The sequence below is a fragment of the Eubalaena glacialis genome, chromosome 16 (assembly GCF_028564815.1).
Source record: "Eubalaena glacialis isolate mEubGla1 chromosome 16, mEubGla1.1.hap2.+ XY, whole genome shotgun sequence".
Classification (NCBI taxonomy): Eukaryota; Metazoa; Chordata; class Mammalia; order Artiodactyla; family Balaenidae; genus Eubalaena; species Eubalaena glacialis.
In genome coordinates, this window is record NC_083731.1 from 89,613,887 (window position 1) to 89,628,215 (window position 14,329).

The following is a 14,329-nucleotide window of genomic DNA, read 5'->3' on the forward strand; positions in this document are numbered from 1 at the left end:
AGACAAATTTTTGAACAAAGGTAATATGAACAAAGTTCTAATATTGCACCAGAGGCAGAGGGAAAGCAAATTACAGAGAAATAGTAAGAGTAACTGAGTAATAATAATTGGGATTAGCGTGAGGACTGAGATTATATTGAACGAGAAAAAAGAATCCCGTTGAGTATAGAAATGGTGAAACGACAGAACTATTCAAGAAATATACTGAATACAACAAGTTTTGAAAGAAATAATCAGAATGCATATTCAACTCTCTTACAGAAGTTAAGACTACATTATTAAGTTTTAATCATGAAGTGCCCAAAATATTACCTTTCACGTTCCATTTGCCTTAGATGATCATTTTTTATAGCTTCAATCACTAAATTAGTATGTGGGTCATCCTGGGGGAAAAAAATGAGTGATTCAGAAGTAAGAATCAAGAACTAGATTTCTAATCAACCTCACCACTAGGCTAGCTGTATAAAATGGAGAATACATTAATCTTTCTAAACTTTTTTCCCTTATGTAAACTTTTTCTTCTTACTTCTGATTACCTATCACATTCTCCACTGAACTAACATAGATTCTAGCAGCTGATACAAGGTCAGGCTGGAAAGAATAGGGCCAAGTACACAGAAGCTGTGGTTGTTAGTACAAATGTGTGATATTATAAATTCTTAACTCAAATATAAATGCTTTAATGATCATCAATTACTTAGTATGATCCATATTGCTACTTCCTATTGAAAACATAGATGACTTCTTTCACAACATATATGACTTTATCTCAATATGAAAGTCATATATAATAGTTAACATCTACCCAGCACTTACTATGTTCCAGGTACTATTTTAAGCATTTCACATGCATTACCTCATTTAATCCTTACAACCCTATACAGTAGGTTGTTATAATTAGTGCTATTTTAAATACAGAGGAACAAGGAGAGTTAAGTACTGAGTAGTGGGGCCAGCCACTGTGCTGCGACACCCTTACACCCTATCAGGAAGACCTATCAGGTTCAATTTATGAAACTGACATTATTATACGTTGTGATGTGTCAACACAGGCAAGTGCACAGGGTATGACTCCATATAAAATAACATTAAAGAATGACAATTTTTCCTAAGATTCTCCTTTTTGTTTTTTGACTAAAATTGTGCAGTCTGTTTTAACCATAATCTCTAGCCCTATTTCAATAGCCCTGGTGTCAACCTAATTTAAATAACAAATGAAAATGATAAAACACATTAATACAGGGCTGGGAGAAACCTGAAATGTCATCCACTCCAACTTTCTCATTTCTGGAGACAGAGAAGCACAGGTAATTAGGAGCTGGCTACATAATAGTCTTCTTCATACTCACATTTGGTGAAATGTATTTACCATCTTCATCAGTTTCTAATGGAACAGCAATCAGTTTTTGGAAGGCCTTCTTCATTTTTTCTCGATCTCCAACAGCAAAGTAACTAAGAATTAGGTTGAAGCCTGCCTTCAGGTTTGGTGCCATACTCATTATGTGCTCAAATGAATTAATGGCATCTGAATACTGCCCAGTTTTAATAAATGTAACTCCAATGTTCTGCATAATTTTAATCCTAGAGAAAAATAAACATGGATTCGCTTTAAAGGTCTGAACTCCCTAGAATGGCAATCAAGACATTCCACAAATAATTTCCTTCTTTTCTTTCCCACTTTACTTCTTTTTTGTTTTGTTTTGTTAAAGCTATATTGAGGTTTACTTTACACATCATAAAATTCACTTATTTTAAGTATATGATTCAATAATTATTGCTATATTAACACAGTTGTGGAACCATAACCACATTCTTACTCTGTCATTTCCATCACCCCAAAAAGAGAACCTGTGCCCATCTGCAGTCATTCCTCGATCTCACCTCTAGCCCCAGGCAAACACTAATTTACATTCTGTCTCTCTGGATTTGCCTTTCTAGACATTGTATATAAATGGAGTTACAATATGTGATACTTTGTGTCTGGTTTCATTCAATTAGCATAATCTTTTTGAGGTTCCTCCATATTACAGCATGTAAGAGTACTTCATTCCTTTTTTATTGCTGAATAGTATTCTATCGTATGGCTATACCACATTTTATTTATCCATTGACTACTTGATGGACATTTGGATTGCTTCTACTTTTTGGCTATTATGAATAATGCTGCTATAAACATTCATGTACAATCCTTTGTGATAACACATGTTTTCATTTCTCTTGGGTATATACCCAGGAATGGAATTGGTCATATGGTAAGTTTGTGTTTAATTTTTAAAAAAGCAACCTAATTATTTTCCAAAGTGTCTGGGCCATTTTACATCCCCAACGTATGAGGATTCCAGTTTCTCTACATCTTCCTCAACACTAATTATTGTCTATATTTGATTAGAGCCATTCTAATGAATGTGATCCTACCTTATTTCTAACCACTCCTCAATATAACCCCGTTTCAACTAAATCCTTTTACTCCTAATTCTCTGATCAGATCACAGTATTTCCCAGACTCTTCTCACAGTGCTCCCTTTGTCGGGAATGTTACCCCTTCGCTTGTCTTCACTTTAGTAACCAACTCAAGTATACCTCCTTCATTAAGCCTTTCTTGACCTTTCTTGTTCTCAATAATTATTCCTTCAACTAAATTACTATACTACCTCTTGATTATGGATTGTTAAGCACTTAACATATACTATATAATATTATTATCTTTTTCTAAAATGCTCAAATTCTTGGCCTCACCTGGGTTAAAAGTACCTCAACGGCACTGTGTTCTGTAAGTTAGATATTTGCTGATGATAATGAGATATCATGCATAATTCGAAAACAAATTATTGCGAAAAGTGGCATTTACAAAGAAATTAACTTTCACAGAGGCATTGTACTGTGCCTAGGAGAAATTATGACCAGTAAGTATCCTGGTACCCTCCTATGTTCCCATAGTTATAACCAGACCATAAGGTAATCTACTGTTTCTGCTCCTGAAATACTGTAAGAACAGGAAACATCCCAGCATCCCCCTCTTCCCCCCTCTTCTAAGATTCAACAGTAACCCTTCCTCTCACTCTTCCCTGCTCAAGCTGTAGTAAGAATGTAAGGAGGTCTTGGTTTCCAGTCTTGCATTCTGGAGTCTGGTGTGTTCTAAAGAACCGCTGTTTGATTTGGTGTTGGCAGTAAGCTGTATTATGGTGCTAATGTCCCGCAGCGTTATTCCCTATATAGGCCCATTAGCTTAGTTTTATTCCAACTGATCACATATTATGCCTTCAACCTTTAACTTCCTTCACACAAATGCATGCAAGTAGTCACAAGGGGACAGACCAAAGTACTACAGCTACAACAAGAATCTAACACCTCTCATGTACAGATACCACAAAGCACTCAGCCCACTGGCAACGCATCAAAAGAGTGACCTTGTTTCTGAAGAACGACACTTAAATTTTACAAACTTACCTCATTTCTTTATGGACACTTGGAATTTGATCTAAGGCCATTCGGTAGAATTTAATGGCTTTGGAATAATTTCTTTGCTTTAAATAAATATTTCCCATATTCACTTTCAACCGTCCTAATTAAAAAAAATTTAATGAATATATAATATCCTACTTTTTTCACTTTTTCTATGATATTTTAGATGACCTTAATTTATATTTTTTGAAGGTCTTCTCAACTTATGAAGCTTCAGACATTAACTAAAATTCTCACTTTAAAACAGTTATACTATTTTCATGTATGTGCACACTAAACTTCTGCAAGGAATTGGAACTTAAGACAGATGGATTCCTGGAAACATGGCTAGAAAACAATAGAGTGACACTATAAAACTGGAGTTGTGTTCTTCTAAGAAAACATGGGACTTAAAAAATATTAGATAATTCAAAATTAGACCTTCTTTTGGACGTTATTCCAGCAACTCCCAGAGCTCCAATATGTACAGTTTATCCTTTTTTCCCCACGTTTTCTACAGTAAGCATTTATGAATTGATGAGAAAAAGTGTTTCTACAAAACTTGAGACTCGGCTCAAATGCAACATCCACTCAGAAAGCTTGTCCAGACTTTCCAACTCGTACTCGAATAATCCCACACATCTTCTCACCAGGACTTGGGGGATCTTAGGTAATAATTAGCTCTCCATAATCCGGATCCTCCCTCCACTCTACAGGGCCCACCCCAGGACCCAGGATGAAGACGCCTATAGCTCAGGAACAAAAAGAGTACACTTACCTGGTTTAAACTATATGACGTAATAGTTTAATAAAATATTAAAGAAAATGATATTCTGATATACTTTAATACTGAGACCAAAAAATTACACAATATAAATGCTAAATATGAACAACAGTCTCTTGTGGATAATTATACAACAGAAAGCATGTTCTGTAGGTTGCCATGGCTCATTCTACCTGTGATACAGAATACTGTTTTCATTTACTGTTAGGCAATATATCTTATACCAACTGTATTTCTTCATTTGTATTTGTGTGAATTTTCATATCTTTAAGCAGGGCACCTCTATCACAAATATGAATTTGCTCAGAGCACAGATCATTTCATTATAAGAAAGCATAAAGTTAGGAAACTGTAAATTAACAGTACAAAAGAACTATACTTATTGGAAAAACTGACTATACACACTTACCTGCATTGCTAAACATCTTATTTTTCACTATAACTTGATAGGTGTTTAGTGCTTCAGGATACATTTCATTAGCTGAATATTGACTGGCCAAGTTGAAAAGAACCTAAGGAAAAAATATTGCAAAGAGACACATAATGATCATTTTAGGCCCCTTTTGCCTATAATCTTTCTAGAGATTAAAATACTATAGCAAAGTTAGATGCTTCTATCAAGATTCCCAACCCATTAGGCAATGAAGTACACAGAGAACACCTTGCATTCCAATATGAACCAGAACATTAAGACAGGTGGGAGCTTCCCTGGTGGCGCAGTGGTTGAGAATCCGTCTGCCAATGCAGGGGACACGGGTTCGAGCCCTGGTCTGGGAGGATCCCACATGCCGCGGAGCAACTAAGCCCGTGCGCCACAACCACTGAGCCTGCGCTCTAGAGCCCGCGAGCCACAACTACTGAGCCCGTGTGCCGCAACTACTGAAGCCCACGCGCCTAGAGCCCGCGCACCGCAACAAAGAGTAGCCCCCGCTCACCGAAACTAGAGAAAGCCCGCGTGCAGCAACGAAGACCCAATGCAGCCAAAAATAAATAAATAAATTTACAAAAAAAAAGACAGGTGGAGCTTTCCTCTAAATTTCACCTAATTTTCCATGTATTCTTTCTAATTAATGGATTTGCTACCTTTTAATCTCAGGAAGACCCACAAAGAATAAATGTGTATTATTACTATTGCTGGTAATAAAAGGAATAAGGAATATAGTAGACCAAACTCTCTTTGTAAATATAAATTAAACATCATGTGGAATACCTTAAACCTTAATTTGTATGGTATTGCTGCTCTATATGCAAATTTATAATTTAAATCATTAAGTTATAGTAAATTATGTTCCTAAAGGAAAAATAATAATCATCACAAATTATTCCCTAATCTAAAGACTCCATGGAATTTAAAAATATTAGCTATAAATAGTAAACATCTAAAAATTCTTCTTATTCTAAGTTCTAATGTCCTTTTTTCCACTTGTTTAGCATATGAAGACTTTTCCTACTGAAAACACACCCTTTTAAACAGCAGTATAAATATCAAAGAAGTGTCTTTTCAGAATTCGATAAATTTTGCTAGAAATTAGCTGGTTTTTTCCCCCTACTCTCCTCACAGAACATTATCTTATTCACCTAGTTTGAAGTTCTCTAAAATCACAGACCAAAAAGTCCACATTAGAACCTCATTATTGGGACCTCCCTGGTGGCACAGTGGTTAAGAATCCACCTGCCAGTGCATGGGTTCGAGCCCTGGTCCGGGAGGATCCCACATGCCACAGAGCAACTAAGCCCGCGAGCCACAACTACTGAGCTTGAGCTCTAGAGCCCGCGAGCCAAAACTACTGAAGCCTACGCGCCACAACTACTGAAGCCTGTGTGCCTAGAGCCCGTGCACCGCAACCAAGAGTAGCCCCCATTCGCGGCAACTAGAGAAAGCCCACGCGCAGCAACAAAGACCCAACGCAGCCAAAAATAAATTAATTAATTAATTAATTAGAACCCCATTATCTCTCTAACTATGTTTGGTGACGGATGTTAACTGGACTTATTGTGGTGATCATTTCATAATACATACAAATATCAAGTCATTGTGTTGTATACCTGAAACTAACAGAACACTGTATCCCAATTATACCTCAAAACAAAACAAAACGAATCTTGTTAAAGTATCCACACTGAATAGAACCCAAATATTAGCAATCTTCACGAGTCCTTGGCTGGTAGGTTTACAAGTATTTACTACATTATTAAAAATGACTAATTAACTAACTAAAGAAGATCACTGTACAGACCAAAGATAGGAGTGGTCCCATGAACTAAAGAGTATTATTAATCTAATTCTGGGCGCCTTAAGTCCAATAAGGCTTAAAGAACAAGAGAAAACAAGAAACAAAAAAGAAAAATGAGTTCTGGAATCTATAAATTCTTGCCAAGATAACTGTACTCAACAGGTACTTCATACTTACTGAGTAAGTTAAATCCAAATTGATGTTTTCTGGACTTGTAACTTGTTCTCGTTGTCTCACCAGGACTCTCTCTTTTCTTCCTGCATCTTTTGCCTTTTCTAAGGCCTGAAATCAAGCGTATACTGTGTAAACTCCTTTGAGCACTCACACGGAATTTGGTGCATTCGGGAAGTGTCTGCGGGAAGCAGGGGTTGGCTGCATTACCCCTGGGTTCCCTGATGCCCCGTGTGCTCCTACCATAAACTCCCCTTCTATAGTTTAAACGGGAGCTCTTCCTCCCGCATGGAAAGGCCGAGTGTCTTCTCTGGGAAAGAAGAGGAAGCATGGGGGCTAAGACCTGGAGCACACCTGCTCCCCGCCGAGGTTCTCCATCACCTCACCTCCCACCCCCTTTAGGTCTGACCATGTCTATCTACTTCCTTTTTCCTCCCAACTCCTGAATCTTTGGTGTTTTAATCCAATCTCATGAGGCAGGAATTTAGGTGGATTTGTTTGGTTTCTCGGATGCTCAAAATACAGACAAGTATTGGATCATGGATCATGGACAACTGCTACCCAATACGACAACAGATCCTTAGTTTCGCTCAGATCTTACTCAGGATGCCAAGAACCTTTTATCGATTTCCACTGAGAGACTGACCACAGTCACATTAATTAAACATGGGTTCTTTTTTTTTTTTTAGAACTAGATAAAAAAGCACAGGTTCTGTGAGCAATAAAAGTAGCTTATACTGAATCTTTCTAATGGCATTCATTGATCTGATAACTAAGTCACAGAAATTATATTTATGTGGTATGATGACCAAAGTAATGTGAACAAAGCAAACTAAGAGAAAAGATTCAATTAAAAAAAAAGCAGCAGAGCTGGACTGCCAAGAAGCAAACCACGATTTTGCAGTTTACTTAGGACAAAATACTTTAGGGCAGTCAGGCTTAAATGAGAAAACAGCCCTTAGTGCTGTGTGTGGGCCATGGGCTCCACGTGCAGCAGGCTATGCGATCCATCCAGCAGCCCACCAGGCTGCAAAATCTAGCCAACCGAGGCACTGGAATTTTTTCCCCTCCTTAAATGACCGATGTGAAAAATTACAACATCAGCCAATTGTTTTGACTTCAGAGTTTATGAAGCAGAGTTACAACTGCAGGTTCTCAAAATAATTATTTCAGTGAAAACTCTAAGGCCAGTCCACAACGAAATGAAAATATTTATCTATACATGTGCTTACATAGGTACATACATATGCACACACTTCATAATCTTGAATCTTACCAGTTTATGAACTCACCAATTTTAAGTCTCCACAACTGTTAGCGATACAGCTTTCTTCTACCAACTCATTTACTTTCTTCTCTAATTGTCTTATCTTTTCTTCTGGACTGTTAAAGAAAAAAGCAAGTATATTTTGAATCATTCAACCACTAATAATACATACAAAATTTAACCTACTTTTAACATTGTCCATCATGTGCTTATAAACTTTAAGAGTAAGTCACAGGTAAGACAAATATATAAGTGGCCTTGAAGAAGAAATGTACCACTGTTTTTAATAACTACATTATATGATTATTCATAATAGTAAAAATAGCTAACATTTATTTAGCATAAGTGTAATTTAATTTTGAGCTAAATGCTTTACCCTAATTATGTCACTTAATCTTCGTAAGAATATTTGATACAAGTACTATCATTATCTCATTTCACTGACAGGGAAACTGAGGTTTAGAAAGTATTGGAGGTCCAGTGGTTAGGATTCTGTGCTTCCACTGCAAGGGGCACGGGTTTGATCCCTGGTCAGGGAACTGAGATCCCACAAGACACACAGGGTGGCCAAAAAAAAAAAAAAAAGAAAAAGAAAGAAAGTTAAGTACTAAGCCTGAGATCATACAGCTTGTAAGTACCAGAGCCAGGATTTAAACACATGATAAGGTAACTCTAGGGCCATGCTGCTGCATTACCATCCCCAAAGGAAAGCAGATTCTATGGCAAATGAAAACTTTATCTATGGTTAGAAAGACTGAAGACCCCATAAAAGAGAGAAAAATTATTTACTACCAAATAGATACCACAGAGACTTTTTTTTTTTTTTTTTTGGCCGTGCTGTGTGGCTTGTGGCATCTCAGTTCCCCATCCAGGGATCGAACCCGGGGCCATGGCAGTGAGAGCACCGAGTCCTAACCACTGGGCCACCAGGGAAGCCCCACTCACCACAGAGACGTCTAACAAGGTGAGGAAGTTTAAAACCCTGACTTCATTAGTAGCAAATGAAGTGTCCCCAGATCAGCCATGTTTCAAACACAACATCAGTGTTGTTTTACTACCACTTTCTTTCAATAAAACACAACACTCTGAATGTACATCACTGCCTAAATAAACTTTTACTACAAATATATCACAGTAAACATCAATTCTCTTAATTCTCTACAAATGGACTTTTAAAAAGAACACAGGAATAAATTTCACAGTATAGGTTTGTCTATAAAATCATATTCTTCAGTAAAACCTGGGATTAAGACAACATATTTTATTAGTTTATAGAGATTGCAAAATTCTAATAATAGATGGTGGCTTTCTAAAGGTTAGAAAGTTCAGAATTCAAAGTACGGAATTCTATTTTCAAGCTGTCTGAAACACTCGAATAAATGTCTTTAAATGTTGCTTACAGGTTGTTATCATTAAGCCTAAAATATCAATATAAAAATGTAACGCTAAAACTCTGTAAGAGAATTTGATGAAGACAGTGGAAGTCACCACCCCGTCCCTACCAGCCGCCAGGAGAATGAACTCTGTGCAGACACTGCTGGGCGCCTCCACAGGAGCCTGCCGCCGCCCTGCGTCCCTGCACGCAGAAGCTAGGCTACAGGAGAGTCTCACCCTCCTGCCTAATGTCTGGTTCCATCAGGCACGTGTGACGAATTTCTGGCCAATGAGAAATGAAGACGCGTCTGCCTGGGGCAGATGTCTCCCGGAAAGATCCCTGCTCTTCAAAGGGGACCTAAGACTGAGCACCTTCTGACTCTAGGTTTTATCCACTGCAGGAAGGTTCTGAACTCCCGTGGCCCTCCTGGAATCATGAGGATGGGCAGGCTCTTGAGAGCCAAGAGAATCAGAAAGAAGCTGAACCAGCGTGAGGTTATTGAGCAGTTAAATTAACCATCCTCCAGACCTCCTGTTATGGGAGATATAAAACATTCTTGTTGTGCGTGTTTTTCCTGACGTGTTCAGCTGTTAGCAGCTGAAAGGATCCTAAATGACATATTTAAGTAAGATAACATGTATTTATTAGCAAACTTGCTGTCATTAACTAGGATACAAAGTAAACTGACTTTCTATAGAAGTTCCTTACTAGTCAAAAAGGGGAATTATGTAATTTATACAACAGCCCAAATACCGTTTTAAGAATTACAATTTAAAAACATGAGCCCTGGAAGTAAACCGCCTGGGTTCAAGTCTCAGTCCTGCCGTGTACTAGCCTGACCCAGCGAGCTCTCCGTGCTTCCCTCCCCCTGAACGGATGACACAAGAGCTCGGTCTTCTGGGGGACGCTCGTGCACAGCGCAGGGCACGCAGTGATCGCGCAGTGAGCGCTCGGTAAATGCTGGCTGCTTTCACCATTTGTAAAATCTAATGGTGCTCAGATATCAGTCAATGTACACAGCTGAATTTACACCGTAGCTTTTTAGCTACTCTCTAGTCAATGGCACAAAACTAAGTTAATTCTATAAAAAATTATATTTCTCAATATCAATATGACAAACTAACATACATTTTCTTAATTTTTTTCTTTGAAATATCCTTTTAAAATAAGAATATCTTATTACATGTACAACCCCATTTGGCCTTCAAGAGAATCAATATTGGCACGTATAAAAATCAGACACATCTTCAAGTCAATAATATTACAGTAAAACTGCATGGAACACACAGGGCTGCTTTTCTGAGACTTGGTTCTTTTGCTAGCTCCGAGAACCAGGGATGACGCTTTGGTTACTATTCTGCTGACATGAACTTTTCAAATACGTAAGGATTACGTACTTGAGAAGTAAAAGTTAAGAACATGCAACAACCACAGCAGAGCAGCACAGGACTTGCATACCTGTCTTCGTTCCTGGCCTCCAGGGGCGGTGCAGGGCCCCGCGACTGACCGAGGGGGTCGAACACAGAGCCTGAGACACAGTCAAGAGTTCACGTTTAGTGCTCAATCCAGCACAACTGAAGGGATATGAAACCGCGCACATGCTATTGAATTTACCTATTTATTAAATGGAATGGACATTTTTTATGCTTACATAAATATTTTGCATATTGAGAAACTGGTAAGATTTTTAACATACATAAAACCATGTAAATAAAACTGTGTGTTACCATGTAAAAACAAAAATAAATATCTCTCAGTATTTATTTCTCCCCCATGGTAATCTATCCCTATTATGAACTCTAAATGGTCAATCATGTGAGTAATAATCTGGTATTAGCCTTTTAATTTTCCATTACTGGTATAATAATCATTAATTTTTGTCACAACAATTTTATTTAAAAATTATTATTTAACTTATCATATATTTAAATACTATTTTCACCTTTAATTCTTTAGCTCTAACTCACATACAAATTTTAGATGTAGAACTCGGTACATTTTGACAGATTACATGCCAGTGTAACTACCACCTCAACTGGGAGGCAGAACATTTTCATCACCCCTTTCCTTTCTTAATGGTACCTAAAATAATCAATGGCATGTTAGACTTTATTTAATATGGTAATATATTTACACATACAAAAACATTTAAAAAATTTAAAGATGTGAAAAAATTAATAGCTGAAATAGAACAAACCTCTCAAAGCTGCTTTGGTAAAACCAGCTGCTCTCACTGCTGTCATGGGTCTAGTAACTCCATCCTTAGGAGAACAAGCATCATTTAAAGAGCATTCTTAAATAAGACCTGCCTCTTACTTGCAGTGCTGCACGACACACGTCATAATACAGCCCAGCGTGTAACACTGGTTTTGTCCCCTGCCGGCTTGCTCCGTGCTCCCACCTCCTCATGTGTCGGCCTGTCTGCAGTTCACCTTTCCTCTGTCAAATTTTGATTCCTTGTCTAACTGGACTTACTCCCAGTTTGAAAAGAAAAGCACTCTTAAGGATTTTTAGATAGTACCTTATGCAGCTTAGTAGCTGGCTACTCCCCTACTTTTGGTTGGTCTCCTATATGCCTAAGAGAGAAACCACAGAAACTGCTGTAAATGACAGCAAAGGAAAAGTGGGTCCCAGAGTACATCCTACAAGCAAACTATCAGGCCTATGTCCATTCCCAGTGGGATTTCATTTGAGACCTGAGTAAAAATCCAAAGAGACTTTGCCACCAAAGATTTCAAACGGTCCAAACTTTAGCCCACAGTTTAAAGAACCAGGGTCACTATATAAGTAACAACTTAAAAAAACTTCGGTAATAATATTCTAAGTCACAGGAAAGGCCCAAAATGAACACCCACACAATGGAGATACCTGAATAGCCCCTGTCATTGGTCTTCCCATTGACGATGCCAGGGATGTCTTGGACTAGTAAACAAAAAACTAAGTTAAAACGATTCCAAAAAAGGCCTACATTTAATTTTATAAACCAAAGTATAAAAGTTTTCTTTATAACTTTTTTTCCTTCATTCTATTGGCAAGTAAACCTAAACATAATTTTTTTCCATTTATCTCCCGAGGATATAGGATCAAACAATAAAACTCTAAAACAGGCATTGGCAAACAATAACCCTCAGCCTTTGTACTGGGACACAGCCTCAGTCCATTTGCCTGCACATCGTCTGTGGCTGCCTCTCTGAGAATGCTGAGCTGGGTTCCGAAGAGCCTAAACCACAGGGCCCTTCACAGAAAAGCTTGCTGTCTCCTGTTCTGAAACATCACCAAAAACCAAATTTATGAGTGATACCTGCTTTGGTTGATTAATAAACGTATGCGTCACATGACACACTGTTACATAACGTATAAGGCCACTTTCTTCATTCACAGGAAGGGACACTTGGAAGGCAAGTGCCCGGGACCTCTAGGTTCTAAAACCATTTTTATGACCCCTAAGAAATATTATCATAAAGACTAAGAAAAACTATTTCACCTCATTCCTCCATTTTTCTCCCATTCCTCTATTATTTCACATAAGCTAAAATATCCAAATTGTAGGTATTTTGGGCAAGATTTAAAAGATTTTCTTTTATGGATTTTAATATAGCATCTTTCCTCCAACGATCTCAAATAAAAGCAAGACCCAATTATATGCCTCTGAAGTTTTTCTTAAATTTTATTTTTTCATGTATTAATTAGTAAGTTTTTAAAAATTATAAACATTATGTTTAAATAACATCTAACCTCACATAAGATATACGAATGGAATACACATGACACTTGGTTATATTATATAGAAAATGAAAAGAAGTCAATCAACAAACACGAGGTTTACAGGTAGGAAAAGACAATAAAATCTTTTCTGTTATATTTAAAACCAAAATGACTAGAATATTCAAACCTATTAATCAACAATTTATAATGTTCATCACTAACCAAAATGGAAAATATATCCAGGTCATGGGCTGAAAGGTAGCCAAACTTATTTAGAACTAACTGCCTAAACTGAACTTATGTATGAGAAAATGCATCTTCATATCTTCAGCTTAAGAAAACCTACCCCACATCCAGTAGCTACAGGTCTAGCAACTGCTGTGCTTGGTATTTTAGCAGTTATCTTGGGGAGGAAAAAAAACATAGTTAATAGAATTCAGATTAAGTTATATAATAGAAAACTGGAAAAGAAATAGAAAATATAGGCTCATCAATAGAGAAATATTTATATAATATTTAGAATAATTTCTTTTAAATTATTCTAAATATTAAAGAGCTCAAGTATTTTAAGTATCAGGAAGGAGACCTATTCTGGAACTCATTTTAAAGGAGAAAAGGGACTTTAGAATGACCTGAGGGGCCAATAAGACAGATGAGTCTTCACGGTCACGCCTACCATTCATTTTGCATGGTTATCACTGCCAGACGCTGGGTCTAACAACAGACAGAGGATCTCAGGGAATCTGGGGTTGAATCTCAGCTCTCCCTCTACTTGCTTGTTTATTTTTACCTCTTTGAACCTAAATGTTCTCATCTCTGAAATAAAGATACAAAGTATGTTGAGCACAAAGTTGTAACTGGAATCAAACAGGACCACAGAGGTGAAAAAGTACGCTAAACAGGTTAGCTGTTGGGCATCTTTGTTTAAGTATTTGATTAAAACATCATTTTTAGAGGAGTTCTACTTCTGGCTTGACGGACCGCTGTTTTAAACATCTCTCCCTCTAAGAACAACTAAGGCGGCTGGGGACAAAAATATTTTTGCAAAAAATCAGTTTAGATACATTAGAGAACCATCAAGGCCATGAGGAATTACAAGGCCTTAAGCTGAGGAACAGAAGGGAAGACTGAGGGCTGAGCTGCGTCTGGGCTGCTCTTCTCCCAGGGGTGTCTGTTAATGCGGAAGGCCAGGCCGCAAGGCTGAACAGAGCTTTTCACAGAAGACAGGGCTGAAAACATAAACCCTGGAGCTGGGCCTGCTGAGGTGGCAGCCCTGGGAATCCTCCAGTATTCAGACTTGACTGACCTCCAAAGGCTACACTCAGACTGGAAGGGAAATCAGAAGGACACCA

The 14,329-nt window shown here is 37.7% G+C and overlaps 1 protein-coding gene across 7 annotated transcripts in view; it reads right to left on the bottom strand.

Moving 5' to 3' along the window:
* Positions 1 to 14,329, bottom strand: part of IFT88 (intraflagellar transport 88) — a 71,872-nt gene that overhangs the window by 44,698 nt on the left and 12,845 nt on the right. For 2 of the 7 annotated variants that reach the window (XM_061171082.1, XM_061171079.1), the window contains exons 4-13: positions 13,324 to 13,380; positions 12,141 to 12,194; positions 11,470 to 11,533; positions 10,731 to 10,800; positions 7,923 to 8,013; positions 6,637 to 6,741; positions 4,635 to 4,737; positions 3,448 to 3,562; positions 1,350 to 1,581; positions 313 to 383 (exon numbers count right to left, since the gene is read on the bottom strand). In XM_061171082.1, coding sequence (XP_061027065.1) covers positions 313 to 383; positions 1,350 to 1,581; positions 3,448 to 3,562; positions 4,635 to 4,737; positions 6,637 to 6,741; positions 7,923 to 8,013; positions 10,731 to 10,800; positions 11,470 to 11,533; positions 12,141 to 12,194; positions 13,324 to 13,380 — 962 coding nt within the window. Of the gene's footprint in view, positions 1 to 312; positions 384 to 1,349; positions 1,582 to 3,447; positions 3,563 to 4,634; positions 4,738 to 6,636; positions 6,742 to 7,922; positions 8,014 to 10,730; positions 10,801 to 11,469; positions 11,534 to 12,140; positions 12,195 to 13,323; positions 13,381 to 13,653; positions 13,739 to 14,329 lie in introns of those variants that run through there. The other 5 variants (XM_061171077.1, XM_061171080.1, XM_061171078.1 and 2 more) reach the window with 4 other exon arrangements.